The sequence below is a fragment of the Mauremys mutica genome, chromosome 3 (genome assembly GCF_020497125.1).
Source record: "Mauremys mutica isolate MM-2020 ecotype Southern chromosome 3, ASM2049712v1, whole genome shotgun sequence".
In the NCBI taxonomy this organism is placed as follows: domain Eukaryota; kingdom Metazoa; phylum Chordata; order Testudines; family Geoemydidae; genus Mauremys; species Mauremys mutica.
In genome coordinates, this window is record NC_059074.1 from 45,998,052 (window position 1) to 46,018,145 (window position 20,094).

The window sequence follows — 20,094 nt, forward strand, 5'->3', positions numbered from 1 at the left end:
TTTAGAAAGAGATTCATTTGTTGAATAACTTCTGAGTAAATAAGGGCAGGTCTACACTTAAAAAGCTGCAGTGGTGCAGCTTTAGTGAAGACACTACTTTGCTGACGGTAGAGCTTCTCTCGTCAGTGTAGTTAATCTACCTCTGGGAGAGGCAGTAGCTATGTTGACGGGAGAAACTCTCCTCTCAACATAGCACTGTCTACAGTGGCGGTTAGGTTGCTATAACTGCCTCGCTCAGGAGTGAGGATTTTTCACATCTCTGAGCAACGTTATACTGTTATACCAATGTAAATCTGTAGTGTACACTTGGCGTAAGTTTCGTGTTTAAATATGCACGTTCTTGAGTTTTGTAGTATCATGTCTTATTTCTTGCTGTGCTCGTGTCTCAGTTAGAGACTATCATAAGGTGGGAAAAGGCAACAGGCCACAGCTTTAACACTTCTGTTCCAGATGCTGCTTACATTACTGTTTTTTCCACTGAATGGATTTCAGGAACTTAAAGTCGCTATGGGCTTCACAACCCCATAAGTGAGTAATACAGAGCACTTCTTCTTAAATGCTAGCTTCCCAGCAACGACTTGAGCATTTGTGCAAAAAGTTTTATTACCTGTATATACTGGGCTATCTCCAGGTACACCCCCACTTCATGTTGTCTGAAGTTATTAAGCAGTAAATTCGTTTTGGGCTTTGATACAAGCAGGATCGTGGTTGATCACATCACAGAAGGGTTTACAATTTGTTTTAGCTGTGTAAGACATATTTTCTTCAGCTGCTTGTTTCATATAGTGTTTCACATGTTTTGATGAGAGAACATTTAACTGGTGATTGAACTTTGCTTTCCGAACTACAATTTTGTTATAGTTTTTGAATTAGGGATTTTTAAATCCCTTTTACATTCATAATCATTTTATCTGAATATTTCCAAGATAAAGGTTTCTAATAACTTGCTATTATATTGTAGAGCAGAGGTGGGAAAACTACAGCCTGCAAGCAGCTTTAAGCCAGCCCGTGTGCTCTTGTTGGGGAGTGGGATCTGGGGCTTGCCCTGCTCCGGCCGGGGTACAGGCTCGGGGGCCATTCCACACAGCTCTCAGAAGCTGCGGCATGGGTCCGCTCCATCTTCGAAACACTCCAATGGGAGCTACAGGGGCAGTGCCTGCTGATGGGGCAGCGTGCAGAGCTGCCTGGCCGCGCCTCTGGGTAGGAGCCAGAGAAGGGACATGCCACTGCTTCTGGGAGCTGCTTGAGGTAAGCGCTGCTCGGAGCCTGAACCCCTGAGCCTCTCCCCACGCCCCAACCCCCTGCCCCAGCCCTGATCCCCCTCCTGCTCTCCAAACCCCTCGATCACAGCCCGGAGCACCCTCCTGCACCCCAAACCACTCATCCCCAGCCCCACCCCAGAGCCCGCACCCTTAGCCGGAACCTGAAACCCTTCCCACATCCCTGCCCCAGCCCTGATCCCCCTTCTGCCCTCCAAACCCCTCCTACACCCCAAATTCCTCAACCCAGCCCCACTCCAGAGCCCACACCCCCTCCTGCAATACAATTTCTATTCCCCGATGTGGCCCTCAGGCCAAAAAGTTTGCCCAACCCTGGTATCGAGAAAATACAAGAGTTATTCTAAAATGACTGACTGTAAAAAGAAACTAGTGGTGCGTTTATAGATTTGTTTAACATAAGAGTCCTTTTGGAGGGATGTTTTGTGGGGCAGCAAATAACTAGCATGTTGTTTTCTATCCAGGTAGTTGTGCTGCTTCTGTTGTGCCAATCATTGTTTATAGAGTATGTTGAAAAGAGAAGCAGGAGAAAGCCAGATGATTTTAGCTTAAGGCTGTAGAGTCTTCTGTTTCTTTTAAACCCTTTTTCTCATTAATAACTTGGCATGTTATCAGTAGTTTTGCACATTCTGTAAAGCCCTTTGAGAGTGATTTCTGCCTTTTCTTAACTTCCTCACTTCTGTCTCATATCTGCTTATCACCTTCATTCCTTCAGTAGAAAAGGGAAGGCTTGGGGGACATTGAAAAGGCAGGTTGAGGCACATTAGGGTTGTGCAGAGAGTTTTTGTCTGTGTTGTACTTTATCTGTGAATAAGTGAATCTATCTTCTTTTCAAACATTCCCATCTCAAGGTGTTTTAATTGTTGTAATTACCGTAGTTGCGCTCAAAAGAGTTCCCTTCCTTGTCTTATTAATCTCATAAGAAGCATTTAAGAAGGGAGGATGGGGTAGGAATGGAGAAATATATAATGCTTATGCTTTTGAAGGTTACTGGGGAAGGAGGCAGGAAAAGGCACTCTCTTGCTAATTTGTAGTTTCTTCTTGCAGTCACTGCAGGCTGTGGTACGAGCCACTGAATGGTTGACATTGCCTTATCTGACACCTGTATAGTCTCTCTTAGATAGCGTTTGCACTTCAAATAAGCCATGCAATCTTATTTAGTTAGAAAGGCATCTAAAATTGATTGATTGAATTCTAAACATTAAAGTTTGATTTTAAAAAACTACAGAATTTTCAAATAAAATTAGAGATAGTAATTACAGAATAATGATTTTAAAACTTTGACTGGGATAATGATCAAGGTTAATGCCATGGTAAAAATTGAGAGTTTTGGAAAATCAAACTAGACCAGCAATGTCCGCTTGTTAGATGTGCCAAAAATTTTGAGCAACTCATCAGATAATTTTTAACAATATTATGAAACAAGAATTCATATTTTACGGATCTGTCTCACGCAACTCAATTCATAATAGGAAAAAATAATTAAACCTTAAATCAGCATTCTTTTCATTATCTGATATTGTCCCTGTACTTTCCTTAGACAAACTGAAGATTATAGTTGAGGTTTTTATTTAATGACTGACCAGTCATTCATACTCTGTCCATTGTTGTGCTGTCTGATACTAAGGTGTTCCTTAATGAGCACTTTTAAAGAATGGATGATTGTTGTGGGTGATGACCTAAATCTTTCAGATGTTGAGGATATCTTTTGTATTTCTTCATATAAATAAAAGTATTATGAGTATTTTGGTGATCTATTGAATTAAAAATGGGGTATAAAGTATCATACCATTGTAAGACAGCTGTTTTATGGAAGTGATTTGCAAAGTAATCTTTTGACTTCGTATGTTTGAAGAAGAATGTTATAAGCTTGGTAGAAGTAATACTACATTTTTAAATAACGGTCTTAATTATATTTTGCCTATTATGTAAAATGCTTGTTAAGACAACTCAATTAACTTTTCATTCATGGGGTTCATATAAATCACAATGAAGTATTATTTTTATAAGTCTCATAATATATATTTTGCCTCCATTCTCCTTGAATAATTCTGATACCTTACTTGCTACTACTACAGCAGTCTGTTTTTGCCACTGAAAGCATATAACTGGGTAACTTTTTGAGAGCAGTTGATTTACAGCAATATGGTTCTTCTTTTTAACTCATTTCCCAACATCAATCACAATTACTGATGCAATGTGGATATAGAAAAATAAAAAGACTTTAACATGTTTTGTTATCTGAGCCTCAAAAAAATCTAGAAAATTTTCATTACCGGAAACATGCTTTTTTTGTGTCACATTTGGAACTCAAAGTTCAATAGCGGTCAATGAAAAATTTCTAAAATTGTCATGTTGGGACTGATACCAAGCATGAGAAATTTCAACCCAGAAGGAATATTTTGGTGTGACCTCTATAAAATATTGAAAAGTGTTTAGAAGAGAAGTGTCTTCTGAACCTTAATTTTAGCATTTCTATCAATAACCTATAATACATAGTTTTTAAGCATATTGTTACAATAAACATAGGGAAAAATCACCCAATAAAGCCATTTATTCACTTGAAGATATACATTGAGGCCTAGATTATCACCATACTCAGAATTGCCTGAGTCTCATACAGCTATTTCCCACACAGAAAAACTGTCTGACCATAGGATATTTTTAGGTTTCTCTTCTTTCTCTTTCTAAAATGCAATAAAATTTATCTTAAGAAATAAACATGAGCTTTTTTCCATAAAAGAGCAGATTGGTTTTAAAAAAGTTATTAAAGTTAGCTTATTTTTCACAAAAGGTCTAAACATAACCAAGTGATATTTAATTGCATGGAGAACAGCAGTTGTCTGGTGTTTAAGTGAGGCAACAGCATTATGTAATATTTAATTCTCAGTTGTTATACATTAAACAACTAGAAAGGGGGAAAAGTGCAATCTTCATAGAAAATGTAATGAAAAACATGATACCATACTATAATTGGCAGGAGAGTTTGTACTTTAAAATATCAACTGTAATAAGTACAAAATCTGATAATTTTTAAAAAAAACATAAAATAGTGATCAATTATACACAGTATTTTCCAAGAATAAATGCAAAGCATTTAAATGGAAATGCTATTTCTCCTAAGATTGTTAAATAAATTGATGTGGACTACAAGAAAAGCCCCAAATAAGTCTAAACGCTATTTGCAAACACGTCTTTGCAAAGGAATGTATCCTTTAATTTATGACAATGAGCTAATTACAAGGCATTATATATGTACATAAACTACAAACAAGGTATGGGATAGAAAAATAGTTCTAGATTTAGATTGCAAGTTAGGAGAATTTTATATTAATGTAATGTTTAAAGTTCAGTGATGAGCACAAAGGCACATTTCTAAAACTAAGTTTTTAGATATTTTTCACAGTTCCAGTTATTTACTAACACACACAACATAAATGATCAAAAAAACAAAGTCCTTAAATTGTCTGACAGTTTCTTGGACGTCTTTTTTACTCAGTCTTTCTGCCAAAATCATTGTTACACAGATTATTTCATGTTTTAGACTTTGCTGTGTCTAGTTGAGTAATGTGAGCTTGAACTGATGAAGACTATCACAATTCAAGAATTGGAACAAATTGATCCCTTCAGAATACTAGTGCATGTTTTCTGGGCTGGAAAATGACAAATTGCAGCTGTGAGTTTAAATGTTTGGCAAATGTAGTTTTTGAAGACTATACAATACACAATTCACATAGAATGCAAAGGGCATTTAGAAATCTGCTGGTCGGATCATCATAGTTGTGGCTTTGAGAGAGTACCCTGATCCTTTCCAGTAATACCACTTAATACCATTAAATTTGTTGGTGTTCTGCCGCAGTGGATAGTACATTCCATTCAAGTTGGAGGGACCACATGCATCAAACCACCAGCCTATAAGAACAGAAAACAAACAAAAATCTGAAATAATGAAATTATCAGTGTAGATAGTTTTTAAAATTGTATGCACAAATACCTTACAGTGTGCTGATCCTGAAACTAGAAAAAATATAGGAATATTAAAATACCTAATTTTCACTCATGTGCCTCCAGATCTCTCCTCCTTGCTAACTTTAACCATGATGAAATGTATATAGCTGAGTAAAATACTTGAGGAATATGCACTACATAATTTAGCTGTAGGAGTTGTAGCATTTTATGGGATGTGGTTGTAAATTAAGGGAGGGAGCTTCAATCAGCTCCTCAAAAGCTTATCTTACATATTTCAGAGGTTGATGGTGATAGATCTAAGGGCAGAATTTGGCTTGAAGATGATAATCATGATATTGTACCTTTCTTTTTCCTTCTGCCTTCTCTCAAGATTGTATAATTTTCCACTTTTAAGTCCTACATTTCTACTTAAATGAAAAATGCTTCCCTTGCAGTGAATTCAGTTTGCTTCAGTTCTTAAAGTCTGTAAAGATGTGCACTATTTCTAAATCCCTCAGTACTGAAACAGCTAGCTGAACTCTGCATAAAGGAATGGTGACAAAAAAGGAGCTAAACTTATTCAGTTTCACATCTTTTTCTTCAGATTTCACTTGTTGTCCTGCGTTGTTAGTAAGGAATAGGGAAACTTTATTTTTATCAGTAAAAGCAATATTTTTACACTTTTGTTATACTGATGCGGGGAGGGATAGCTCAGTGATTTGAGCATTGGCCTGCTAAACTCAGGGTTGTGAGTTCAATCCTTGAGGAGGCCACTTAGGGATCTGGGGCAAAAATCAGTACTTGGTCCTGCTAGTGAAGGCAGGGGGCTGGACTCAATGACCTTTCAAAGGTCCCTTCCAGTTCTAGGAGATAGGTATATCTCCAATTATTTATTATTTATGGTAATTGGAATGCTGTGTTTTATAAAGCAATAATCCAGTTCTCCCTTTGGATAAATATGAACTGCCTTCAGACTTGCAATCTATACACTCAGGAAGCAGATCACTGTTTTGTAAATTGAGTGTGCCTCTCTGTAGCTCTTAAGCAACATTTAAATTACAGAAGGTATGACTGGATTGCAGAATTATAGAGAAAGTTAAACCTGCTTTAAGATACAGAAACAATCTAAAATGTAATGTCAATAAAAGTGTGAACAAAATTGATCCAGTATTTTTCCACCTACATAATAATTTTGGTATGCTTTGAGTAAATGTATTCTCACTTCAAATTATATTTAAATATGGAAAAAAAGTAATGTTTTGTATTACAGAAATGTATTCTTTCATGACAACTACATTCTAATTGTCATACTTTTAAAGAGCCTATAAAATGCTTAGCTCCCATAGGATCACTAGAGATTTCTTGTGCCTAATTAAACAATTAGAAACCATTTTGTTGATTAAAAAGATGATTCCTGATACGTTTTGGGGGCATTTTGATCATTTGGCTACTTTCCCATGCTATTTGGATGCGCACTCTGCTGTCTTCTGTTCATACCAGTTTCACAATAGCAGGCCTTGTTGTTGCACAAGTTGTGAGAGAATGATGGCCTATTTCCCCCCAATTTTAACTCCTCTCATTTTTACTTTAGCTGAGCTGTCTGAAATGGTAAAATAGAAAATTTGAACTCACTGAACTAGCATTTCCAATTGTGAGTTTTGGACTTTGTCACTAGTCAGGATTTAATACGTCAAAATTACCATCTATTTACCTGATGGACTGTTTTACTGCCAATAAAAATAGGAAGATTGAGAAACAGAAAACCATTCCTACCTCCTGTTAGCATTTGTGAACATTTGCAAATACATTTGTCATTGTCTGCATCCTTTGTGCTAAAATCATTTCCTGGTTGGCTGATGCTACTTATTTTGCCCGCTGTCCCAGTAAGTCCTTTAAGCTGGATCCTGTAGAAGTGCAGAACGGAAAAACAAATGTTAGATTAAAGCTAATGGCAGTTGATCTACACAGTAATGAGGAAATTTTTTGTAATAAATATCCTGTTTAAACAACAATTTGATTCTCCTCTTGTTAATGTACGGCTATAAACTTTCTTTGATGGGTATTGTGTTGGTATGAACAGTAACACTGTCAGCATAACATTATATTGAAGACATAAAATAACCTCCGCTTTTATAGATGTTTGTTCCACCTATGTTAGATTAACAGAGATTATATGGAGATATATATTGATAATTCTTGAGAAATGTACTCTATGTAAGAAGAACTAGTACCATAGTAACTTGCAATATTAAAGTGCATTGCATGTAAGCAATACTAGTAATGGATTTTTAAATCCTCTATCTAATTTTCTCCCTGCCTTATTCTTACACTGGGTTACTCCTGGGGGAATACTGCGCCTGCACAGAATTCATGTCCCCTGCAGATTTCTTTGCTTCCCCACAGAAAAATGACTTTCTGACAGGGGCGCAAAGGGAAGCTGAAAGAGCAGTCACGCACCCTAGCAGTGCACGTACAACGCTTCAGGCACCCAGAGCAGCCGGCAGAGAGGTAAATCACTGCTGGGTTAGGGACACCCCAGCCAGTGGCTCCTACCCTGAGCTGGGATCAGCTGCTAATCCCAACTGGGCTGGAGGCAGAAGAGGACAGGACTTCCCCTTCCTCTGCTAGGTGTCAGACCCACCCCCAGAAACCAGAAAGCTCAGCATCCTCCCCTGCTTCCTGCCCCTATCACTCCTATGGATGTGGGGGGGTCACTGTACGGGAAGCTGCTCCCTCCATCCACGCAACCCCCATGCAGCCTGACCTCCCATACCCAGACATCCCTGCCAAGGCTCACCTGTTACATCCAGAACCCTCCAAGCCCTCCATACCCAAACCCCACCCCACTGAACCTCAGCCCCTGCATCTGGAGCCTCCCTGCACCCAGACCGCCTGCCTCCAGACCCTCACACCTGCACCCAGACCACGCCCACTGCGGTCCCTGCACTCAAACCCCCACATTGATGCCCCGCCCCCACATCCAGACCCCCATGCCACTGACTGCCAACTAGATGCACCCAGATCCCCCACACCAAACCCCACTCCCCCAGCACCCAGACCCTCCCCTCCCGCTGAGACACTCAGACCCTTCAGCTGGGACCCAACAACCTTCACTTGGAAGCCCTTGCAGAGTCCCATTGTCCCTGCACCTGGAACCCCGCCCCCTCCCCCTCAACGAGTCTCTGTGCATCCAGATCTCCACACCTAGACCCGCCACTGAGCTGCCTGCACGCAGATTGTCCCACACAGAATCCTCTCGCCCCATGCTGAGCCCCGCCACATGTGGATCCTGCCTGGTTGAGCCTATCTGCCCTGCACCTGGTGCAGAGGGGCATGTCCCCATGGTGTTTCTGGGGCAGGCCCAAGCCTTGTGCTGTGGCAGGGTCGGGTGCAGCCTCACCCCTGAGTCCATGTCCTGGGGGTGGGGAGGCAGTAGGGTGATTTCCCACCTTCGTACAGCCAGTGGCCTGTGCTCCCCCCCTCCCACGCTGGAGCCTCTGCATTTATTTATTGACAAATAAAACTTGCAAAATTTTAAAATATGATGTGCAGAATTTTTAATTTTTTTGGCACAGAATTATTATTTTTTTTGGTGCAGAATGCCCTCAGGATAACTGGTATTAACATGCTGTGGCAGTCTAATCTGTGTATCAGTGATGGGTAAAATTTCATTGGTAATAAGGATGATTTTCTCTGTCCTTTCCTTCCCACTCTCCAAAGGGACTCTTCCTTTGCAAATGTTTTGAGAATTAAAAAATGTCAAATTAGTTCATGGTCAACAATAATGATTTTAATTTTCAAATATTGGAGGAAAGATATAGGCTACATAGCACTTCATAGTCATATGACAAGTCTAACTTTCAAGTGAGGCTGCTACTATATTGTTTTTAAAAACTGAAAGATTTAAATCGTAATTATCAAGTAGTATCGAGCTATCTTGTTTGTTTAAGAAATAGGACTGATCTTCTAAGGAATTTTTAATTTCTTCTCAAACTTGTCTTGATCTTTCTATGCGCCTGCCTGCTGTAGAATGTCATTAGATCAAGGACCATAATCCTGGAATCAGTTTTATTACAATGCGGAATTTTTCTCTAAATGTTAATTAGTTTCTAAATTATTTTAAAGTGTCTTGGGCAGTTATAAACCGAATATTTTCAACCATTTCACACTTCCTCATACTTTCATATAAGGAAATATAGATGTTTATCAATAACAATGGATTTTAAAAGTTCAATGATCTTATTACAGATTACCTTTTTTTGAAATCTCCTTTTAAAAGTGTAGGTGGTGTTAGAAAAAGCTTAATATAGATGTTGAACATTTTTTTTAAAGAGTTCAGACTTAGTTTTCAAAGACTGATCCAGTTAAGCCAATTTCTAACATAGTTTGTCTGTCTAGTGTTGACAGTTTCCAAACATTGTGTACAAGTCTAGGGTTACTTTTCCAACATTGTTCGATGCCTGATGTAAACAGGCCATTATTCTAGTCATTGATTTAAGAAATGGTTGGATTAAAACCAGGATACCTGTGAATAACCATTTGAAACTACTTTTGCTGTGAAAGATCCCATTGCAATTTTCTGAAGAGCATAGATTTTTCTCAGGTGGTTTTGGCCTACATTTCCCCTCTCCTGTTTCAGTGCGCCGTCATTTAGTTCCTTCCTTTCCTGCCTTATCGAAGGCTCCATTAGAGTGGGGCTATCATATATTTGTAAAGTCTGTGAATCACTTTGTGGTATTGTGGAGTAAAAGGCTATATATAAATGTGAACTCTTACTGATTTTGATTGAATGGGTCTTTGGATTTTTTTAAAACCTGGTTTGATTAATCTTAACTAGATTTTTTTCAGAGCTTTTGAAAATTTACCTCACAGGGTTTGTGAAGTTTAATTGGTCAATTCTTGCAAAATGCTTTGAGATATTCAAATAGAAAGTCATGTATATGGCAAGTGCATAATTGATGAAAATTATTTTTAAAAGGTCTTCTAAAGTTAGGAACCTTAAGTCTATATTCACTTAACTAAATAGGTGACTATGCCCAAAAACACCCTAATATTCACTCCCTACACATTATTATAATAATTGTTGTGCAAAATACATGTTGTTGAGGTATCATTTAAAATCTCATAACACACAGATCGTCAATATTCTTGTGTAATATATATACGAAACATGTATTAGGAGTTATGAATATAAGATGAAATTGATTACCATGTGTTTACCAGCAAGTCTGGGGAGTGGGTAAACCAGTTTCTCAAAGATACAGGATAAGCTGCCTCCTCGAGCCAGGTGTCAAAGTTTGATTGCCAATCACCTGTCAGGTGACTATTGTTTGGCAATGAAGGGGGGGTAAGAACAGATCTATCTGAATTTTAGCAAACAGCATGGAAATTTTTTCACCATGAGACTTCATGTCTCCATCCTTACAGCTGGAATGAACTTTATTTAGGGGTAATCCTCAGGAAAATGCATTTCAAAAGGTGACTGGACTATAAAAGCGAGGCGCAAAAACACCCCAACCTATCTCTCTCTCATCTAAGAAGACAAAGGAACCAGCCCTTTGACTTTTGAGGGAGTACCTGACCTGAGAATTTGGTCAATAATGTTGCTGGGAAACTGGTAAAGATTTTACCTTGAACCAAGTCTAGCTTGTTACGTTTAACTACTAAAAAAACATTTTATCTTTATTTCTCTTGTAACCATTTCTGACTCTAATACCTTATTTGTACTCACTTAAAATCTTTGTAGTTAAACTTGTTTTATTTTTTTAATAAAACTAATCCAGTTTTGTGTTTAAACTGAACAGTTGAAGTAGCAAACTGTTGCATATTGACCCCTTACAGAGGCAATGGACCTCTAATATCTAAACAGGAGAGGGCTGGAAAGTGCAGAACACACGTTTTTGGGAAAATTCAGGACTAAGAGTGTGTTGGGGTCACCCTACAAGTAGTAACCAAGGCTAATGAAAGCCAGAATGTGACTAGAGTGTTGTTGACAGGCAGCTGATATTATTGCTGCTTGGCCAGGCCTGTAGCTGTACACAGACACTCCACACATGAGCTGCATGCTGTTAGGTTTAGAGTTGCCAGGTGTCTGGATTTTGACTGGAATGCCTGATTGAAAAGGGTCCCTGGTGGTGCCGGCTGTTAAAAGTCCAGTCAGCGGCGTAGCGGGGCTAAGGCAGGCTCCCTGCGACTCCTGGAAGCAGCCAGCATGTCCCTGCAGCCCCTAGGTGTAAGGGCGGCCAGGGAGGCTCCACACACTGCTCCCACTCCAAGTCCTGGCTTCATAGCTCCAATTGGCCAATGGGAACTGTGGGGGTGGCACCTGTGGACGGGGCAGCATGCTGAACTGCCTGGCTGCACCTCTGCCTAGGAGTGAAGGGGGGCCATGCCGGCCTCTTCCAGGAGCTGCCTGAGGTAAGCACTGTCTGGAGCTTGCACCCCATACCTGAACTCCTTGCCCTGAGCCCCGTCCTGCACCCAAATTCCCTCCCAGAGCCTGCAACCCACACACTGTCCTACACCCCAACCCTCTGCCCCAGCCCTGAGCCTCCTCCTGCACCCAGATCCTGCACCCCAACCCCTTGCCGCAGCCTGCTGAAAGTGAGCGAGGATTGGGGAGAGCAAGCGACGAAGGGAGGGGGGATGGAGTGAGCGGGGGCAGTGCCTCTGAAAAAGTGTGATGCAGGGGGCAGGGCAAGGGTGTTTGGTTTTCTGCAATCAGAAAATTGGCAACCCTGCTTAGGCTGTTTGTGAGAAGCCCAGTTTGGGAGCTACAGCATTGTGAGGGACCCAGGTTACAGGTGATGACACAACCTCTCCCTGGCCTGGATTGAACCCTGAAATGTGACAATGGCCTTATTTCCAAAAGTGCTCAGCAATCAGCAACTCCAAGGGAAAATCATATGAAATTAGAAACCTAAGTATAAATTATTGGCCAATGATGATAATTTGGATAGAAAGTGAGAGATTGTAAGTACAAAGATTTCAAAGCACTTAATAAGCATTAAGTTAAGGTTAAGGTTCACAGTCTCCTTTTCAGGTAGATAGCTATAATTCTCCCAGTTATATAGATGGAGAAACCGAGACAATAAGTTGCCATGTCCAGAGTCACCCAGAAAGTCTGTCAGAGCTGGGAGTAGAACTAGATCTCATGACTTTGTCTTTTTCTGACCATATATGTTCCTGTGTTAAGTGGATCAGAATATCATTTTGTTTCCTGGAACAGCTTACATTGTTTCTTTGAAGCATTTAAACTTACTAATGTAAAAGGAAATTATTTTTATGCCATGAATAATATTACAGTGTTGCGGAATATTTTCAAGATAATTTTAAAATGTATATCCTTTTTATAATGTTAAATAAAGTATACTTTAAACCACTGCATTTTATGGCACATCAAATACTTGCTTGCATTTCAAGAAGAAGTATCTATTTGCAGACAGCCATCTTAGTTTGCAGTAATTATTTTTTAATAATATAAATGGACAAGGGTAATGACCCATTTTGCAAAGGTTGTCCTTATAAGTATTATAGTGCCTTAATTTAAAAATAAAATCTCTGCTATAGAGTCTAACTGCTTCCAGATGAGAAAATATTTGGTTTGGATTTGAAACAACCACATACTATTTAGGCATTAAGATCCAACTTTTGTTGGGGAATGGGGGTAAGATATTGATAGTTCTTTGAGTGGCCCTGCACATTCCCATTTATGAGGTACTGAGTTGCCTTTGGTGGAACCTCCTTCTAGCAGTGTCAGCTAGAGCACCCCCTCAGTTCCTTCCAACCATGTGTGCATGGATGGATGTGAACTTCAGACTGTTTGTGAGCTGAAGCCTTTTTCTTCTTAAGCCTTAAGACTTTCTTTCTTCTAGTGGTAGTTTGTTAGTATATTTAATGTTTTCTGCCATTCTGGGTTATAGTGGAATTGAAGCAGAGGAAGCAACCATATGCCTCAGCTGCCAGGGAGAAGGACACCCACCTTCAGTATGTTTGATTTGCTGAACCTTTAGTCCCAGAGCCTGCAAGGACTGGGAGACTTGCTTGAAGATCCTTCTCAAAGAAGCTCTCAAGGCTAAACTTTCTGGATCCAATCAGTCCTCAGATCCACGGTCTCAGAGGCCAGTCATGGCTCCTGTGAGTTCCAGTGACTGAAGGGTTCCAAGAAACTGAAACCCCTGTTGGGGCTGGATTCAATTCCTTTGGCTTCCTCAGTAAAGCTCCTGAGGCTACACATGTCCAAACCGGGGCTGTGTGGTCAGATCCGACTGCCCTAGTTCCAGAAGAGAGGTCAGGAGACAGTTTGATCATCCTCACCAATGCCATACCTCATGCCTTGCAACTTTCTGATCCTGATGGATCCCCCTCAACTGCAGGACCAAGGCCAATTCCTACTTCCACTTCCAGGTCCAGGAAGATGGTTTCAATCAGTGTGTCAGAACTGGGGCCATCAGCGCCTTCAATTCTGAATGGAGTAGCACCGAAAAAAGATACATAGAACAAAGCGGCCACTGTTGGCTGTGCCACTTCCCATTCATCAGAATTATTTATTCTGTCCAATTCTGACAAGGCTGATATCGTTCTAAAGCAGAGACCTCTTTTACCTCCAATTTTAGTAGCAATGGAGATGGATTTGTGTACAATGTTGGATCTGAAGTTGTCCAAGTCTTCAGACTTGCTGTCAGTTCCTGCTTTGGTTCCAGTGTTGATTCCAGCTACATCAGAGGTGGGCAAACTGTGGCCTGCGGGCCATATCTGGCCCATGAGACCATCCTGCCTGGCCCTTGAGCTCCCGGCCAGGGAGCCTAGCCCACGGCCCCTTCCCTGCTGTTCGCCAGCAGCCTCAGCTCACCGTGCCGCTAGGGGGTGGTAGGATAGTCATGGGAGTCCCAAGGGGGCCTGTCAGAGGCTGGGGATGTGGATAGGGGTCAGAGCAGTTAGGGGACAGGAAGCAGGGGGGATTGGATAGGGGTTGGGGTCCCGGGGGGGCGGTAGGGGTGGGGGCTCCTGGGAGGGGGTGGTTAGGGGACAAGGAGTAGGGGGAGTTGAATAGGTCGGGGGTTCTGAGAGGGGCAGTCAAGGAGCGGGAAGTGGGATGAGGTGGATAGCGGGTGGAGGCCAGGTTGTTTGGGGAGGCACAGCCTTCTCTACCTGGCCCTCCATACAGTTTTGGAATCCCGATGTGGCCCTCAGGCCAAAAAGTTTGCCCAGCCCTGGGCAGTGGGGCTCAGGTTACAGTGTCCCCCTGCCTGGGCTGAAGCCCGTGGGCTTTGGCTTTGTCACCCAACCCGAAGTGGTGGGATTTAGGCTTTGGAGGGACTCAGGCAGGCTCTGGCTTCGCCTCCCTCCTCCTGGGGTCATGTAGTAATTTTTGTTAGAAGGGGGTCGCGGAGCAATGAAGTTTAGGAACTCCTGAGATAGAGGAACACAAAGACCTATAGCTTGTTTTGTACCACCCTTTGGTCTACCTCCTGTAGGCATGTTCCTGAATCCCAGTTGCTGGGGAGACTGGCAGTCCTGGGGCTGATGGCCTTATTGAGGGCCACCTCAGGAATTTGTCAGTTATCCTCCATGTGGATGGAGAGGTAACGTTTTGTCTACAAAGTATCCAACAGTTCAAAGATTCTCAGATCCAAAATCTCTAGGGCCGTTGACATTTCAGACAGTGCTTTCTGAGGAAGAATGTAAGGGTATAGCTGCCCTCTTTGAGCAGGAACATATGGAAACAGACTGTGAACCTGATTTATCACCAGATGAACATGTGGGAGTGGCTTCAGCCTCCTTTCCTTTCGAAGACACTTTGCAGTTCTACAATTTTGTGAACTGTATGGCATCCACTCTGAATCTGTCTGCAGTGCCTGTGGAGGAGACTTCTCCCACGCTGTTCGATATCCTTGATGCTACCTTTAGGAGCAGAATATCTCTACCCATTTTGGATGGTATGCTACCGCTGGCTAAATGTGTGTGATCTGCTACTGCCTCTTGTCAACCTTTTTGGAGACAGGTTGACAAGTTGTGTCAGATACTGTCTGAAGGGTTTTCCTGTTTGCATACACGTCCTATACCTAATTCACTGTGGTGGCTGCTGCCACTAACAGGGCAACATCTGGACAATCACACTCCACCCCATCTAATAGGGAGAGGGGAAAAGATTGATTCATATGGCGATGAAAGGCAAATTATCAGGTAGTCATAGCCCACTACAGTTCCATTTATGGGAAAAGATTACATTGTTTTGACAAGACTTGCATGACACTTTGGACCCTACTGCTAGAACATTATCATTTGCTCTATCAGGAGGCAAGCTTGGCTGTTCCTCCTCTCTAGCTCTGGACACTTGGCTTATACTGGAGGAGCTCTCTTTTCAAGGAGGGGGAGCGCCTTTTCAGTGAAAAGACAAATTAATAGAAAAATTAAAGGACAAGAGATTGACAGCCCACTCTCTGGGTTTAATTTTCTCTGCTTGGAAAAGGACCTCTATTTTATTTCTAGTACCAAAAGCAGTCTTCATTATTTTATTTTTTATCAAGTCAAAGATTTCAACAATACCAGCATCCTGTAGCTTTCCAGAATCAACGTAGAAAGAGGCCTTTCAAACCAAGGTCTAAATCTAAACAGCCCGCTTCCTTGTCATCCCTTTGTAGCAAAAGCTTCAGTTTTGATGAGAAAATTTAAGAATCAAGAAACACCCAATCAGGATAAGTCTACCTTCTTCTTTCGAAACAAACTAGCCAACTTTATCAATGCATGGAGGCAAATTACATCAGAACAATGGGTTCTAGAGATTGTAGAAAGGGACTATGCCATACCTTTTGAGATTCACCCCCACCCTCTCCTCCCGGTTTCTTCTACCTTTAACTCTTCAGGGACCCTTCCAATGAGGCTAATCTTCTTGCAGAAGTTGAAAAATTGCTTCTGATAGGAGCAGTCAAGGAAGTCATGCAAATACCAGAGGGATTTGGGTTTTTTATTCCTGTTACTTTCTGAGGCAGAAGAAAGATGACAGAATTTGTCTAATACTAGACAGAAGAGGCCTGAACAAATACATCTGGAGGTTTTGGTTCTGTATGTTGCTTTGTGGCATCCTGTACTTACATGACTCCATTTGCACATCTAAGAATGAAACCTATGCAGTACTGGATGTTTCAGCACTACAGACCAGTTTGGGACAGCCTTTATATGTTGATCACCATGCCGCAGAACAGCATCGTTTCTTTAGAATGGTGGTCAGTTAGAGAGAATGGTTCAGAGGTGTACAGTTCTCTCAGGGTAATTTCAGATGCATCAAACAAGGTGTGGGGGGACTCATGTGAATCATTTGACAGTTCAAGGGCATGTGCAGGGGAGAGCACTGCACATCAATGTGTTGGAAGTGACAGCTGTTCATCTGGCCCTTAGACTTCCTCTCTCATGTACAAGGGAGGATTGTGACAGACAATGCATGGCTGATGTATTACAACAACAAGCAAGGGAATGCTTACTCCGCTCTCCTGTGTGCAAAGGCTATAAGCCCAGGGGATTGGTGTATCCATCACATTTTTACTGAGTAGCGCTATATCTGGCAGGGGGAAACAATGTAAAATAATAATAATAATAGGAGATATACCAATCTCCTAGAACTGAAAGGGACCTGAAAGGTCATCAAGTCCAGCCTCCTGCCTTCACTAGCAGGACCAAGTACTGATTTTTGCCCCAGATCCCTAAGTGGCCCCCTCAAGGATTGAGCTCACAACCCTGGGTTTAGCAGGCCAATGCTCAAACCACTGAGCTATCCCTCCCTAGTTGCAGATCATCTCAGCAAAGACACAGATGCACAAATGATACGTAACAGATCTGTCAATTATCATATTCTCCAGCTGGAATTGACCAGGTGTGAAGCTGTTTGCAACATGGTCCAACAAAAAGTGTGACCTCTTCAGTTCCAGAGTGGGTAGGGACTATCTTGGTCAGATGCTTTCCTGCTGCACTGGGGAAAAGGCCTGATGTATATCCCCCTCTTCCCCCCCCCCCCTTCCAGTGATTCAGAAGGTGGTTAGATACACCAGGACAGGGCAAAGATGATTATCATTGCCCTGGCTTGGCTATGTCAACAGTGGTTTATTGATCTCCTTCAATTCTCTGGTGGAGTCTTAATGTGTCTGATACTGCCTCCAGACCTGCTGTTTCAGCAGGAGGGCAGGAATCTTTCACACAGATCCATAGTTTCTTCACCAGTCGGCACTGGCAACTGGACTTTGACTCTGTCTGCTCTTGAGCAGTCATGTTCTTTGTCTTTCCAGGACATGCTAATTAATTCTAGAAAACAGTCTACTAGAAGCTGTTACTACTTAAAGTAGACCCTGATTTCAGGCACGGGTGAGGGAAAATCTGATTCCCTTGTGTCTGCTTCTGTTCCTTGTGTTCTGAATACTTAATGTACTTAAAATCTCAGGAATTATCTAACTCATTGTTAAAAGTTCATTTGGCACCCATCTCTGCATATTACACATTAGTTGATGTTTTATTATAATTCAGTTAGCCATGCTGGTGAAGTAGCCCTTTCAAACCCTTGGCTCAGTGTTTTTTCTATTATTTATTGATCAAAATGGCTTTCATTATTGCCATCACACTGGCTTGGGGCGGCAGTGAATTGAATGCTCTAGGGCTTATACATGCTTTACTTCTCTTCATAAGGACAAGGGTAGTTCTCAGACCTGATCTCAAATTCTTACTTAAAGTGACGGTTGACTTTTTTTCACATCAGACAGTTAATTTGCCACCCTTTCCCCTTCTCCCTCCCCCGCCCCCGCCGCACTCTAATAAGGAGAAATTGGTCCTGCTACATGCTTTGGAAGGCAGAAGGTCCCTTGCTTGTTATTTAGATAAGAGTAAAGTTTTCATATATCTTCTATATTGTTAGTGTCTTATGCTAAAAACTACATGGGTTATACAGTTTCTTCTTCTCTTGATGGATAACATGTATTGCTGAATGTTACACACTAGCAAAAGTTCCTATATTTGCTTCAATTCGACCACATTCCACTAGCTGTGGCTACTTCCCTTGTTTGTCTTAAGCAGTTGCTGAAATTTGCAGAGCTGGAACCTGGACTTCAGTGCACACTTTTACAAAGCATTATATTTTGGATTTGGCCTATAGGGCAGATGTTGGATTTGGTAAAGTGGTGCTTCAGACTCTATTCAGTTAGGACTTTGTTCCTGCCTCCAAGTTAGTTTTCACCACTGCTCAATTTGTCCCATAACTGGGAATATGCAGAGCTACTCAAAGAAGAAATGAAGGTTACTTGCTCATGTTTGGAGTTCTTTGAGAGGGCTCTGCATATTCACACTTCCCACCACCTTCCCCTCTCTGTCAGAGCCTTGTTTGTTCTGTGTCTCTGGCTTTGAGGTGGATGCAACTAAGGTGGTGAGGGTGCTCTGCCTCTTACATAGCCTCGCCCTCAGAACATCAGTGACACTTAGGGGAGGGGTGGGAGTATGAGAGGGCTCTAGCTGACACTGCTAGAGGAGGTTCTACCACAAAGCACCACAAGGTGGCGCAGTACACTGAAATCTTGACTATGCAGAGCCATCTAGAATAACTCCAATTGCAGGAGAGAAACTTTCAGTTTGGGACTGCTTTGTATGTGGGGGATGAGATGAAGTCAAAGTATATTTCAGTTAACCTTTGGTAATCTCTTGATGGCGAAAGTCTTCTATTCTAATTTTATTTTCCTTGATGAAAAAAATATAATGTTTAAGAGCTCATGTTTTTGATGGCTTCTGAGCTCCTTGGATACAGTTTAGTTTTTGGGTGCAAAATTGTATTTTATAAAGGTTTTCATTTAGAAATGTATGAATTTGGGTATCATGGAAGGGGCCAGATTGACCTTCCTTGTAGTCTCCTAACTTGTCTACTGGACAAAGCTTGGACAGCAGTACTATAAGCCTCCTCATGCTGTTCCATCCAGTGGTTCTCAAAGAAATGTAAGCCTCCTCATACTACTCCCTCCAATGGATCTCAGCTCTTTTCTAGATAGTTCACCTAAAGCAATCTTTCCCAAAGTGAAAGGCTTCTTATCACATTACCAATCCCTTCCATCATCCAGCCCCCAGGACCTTATTTATCCATAGGAATCATGGTTTCAGTGACTCCTTTCTTCTTTTTTTTTAAGTAGTTCCTGACCTTAGTCTGGTAACTGCTTTTGCCCTAAAGACAAGACCACTTAATTCCATTCAAGAATAGAATATTAAAGATCCCCCCGAAGACTTTCCTTTTTAACATATGGGTAACTGTAACTGTGGATGGAATATATACAGGCTAAAGTTACAAGAACACTCTGCTAGGTATAAAGTTTTATTAAAATAAGAGGAACAATGAAACTAGAAATTAAACCCTTGCCATTGGGATAAAGCGAGGACCCACCATTCAGCTTGACTAACTCAACTGGGTGCTGCATTGATTCTCAAAATTAAAGAACAAATCAACCCTACTTTGGCAGACTGTGCAGCTGCAACCTTGTGGTTGCTGTGTGCATGTCCATTGGTGTAGATCAGGAAGTGGGGGGACTGTCACTAGATGTAATTTCTGATCTGCCTGCTTCTGCCTCTTCATCTCCTCAAGAGAACACATGCACGCAGGAGGCCACTCCTTCATGGCCCCCTGAGAGCTATGTGCCAACACCCAATTCTGGCCTTGTTGGGTTTCCCCCTACACACACTATATCAGGTATATTGCATGTTGGGCTGTCTATAAGGGGAAGGAGGGGCCTGAAGGTATTACTTACCTACTGTATACTGGTGAAAAGGTACATACTGTTCTATTTTTTAAAAATCTACTAAGATTATGTAGGGTATAGGTGAAAATTAGTAGCAACTGCTTTGTAATTAATAT

The 20,094-nt window shown here is 41.5% G+C and overlaps 2 protein-coding genes across 12 annotated transcripts in view; one reads left to right on the forward strand and one right to left on the reverse strand.

The window, feature by feature from the left end:
* MCPH1 (microcephalin 1) overlaps positions 1 to 20,094 on the forward strand; it is a 220,576-nt gene that overhangs the window by 94,062 nt on the left and 106,420 nt on the right. The window lies entirely within an intron of this gene.
* The window catches only part of ANGPT2 (angiopoietin 2), a 76,958-nt gene continuing 60,177 nt past the window's right edge, over positions 3,314 to 20,094 (reverse strand). For all 3 annotated transcript variants that reach the window (XM_045008999.1, XM_045008998.1, XM_045008997.1), the window contains 2 exons: positions 6,999 to 7,129; positions 3,314 to 5,189 (listed from right to left, as the gene is read on the reverse strand). In XM_045008999.1, coding sequence (XP_044864934.1) covers positions 5,029 to 5,189; positions 6,999 to 7,129 — 292 coding nt within the window. In that variant the 3' untranslated portion in view covers positions 3,314 to 5,028. The remainder of the gene's footprint in view (positions 5,190 to 6,998; positions 7,130 to 20,094) is intronic.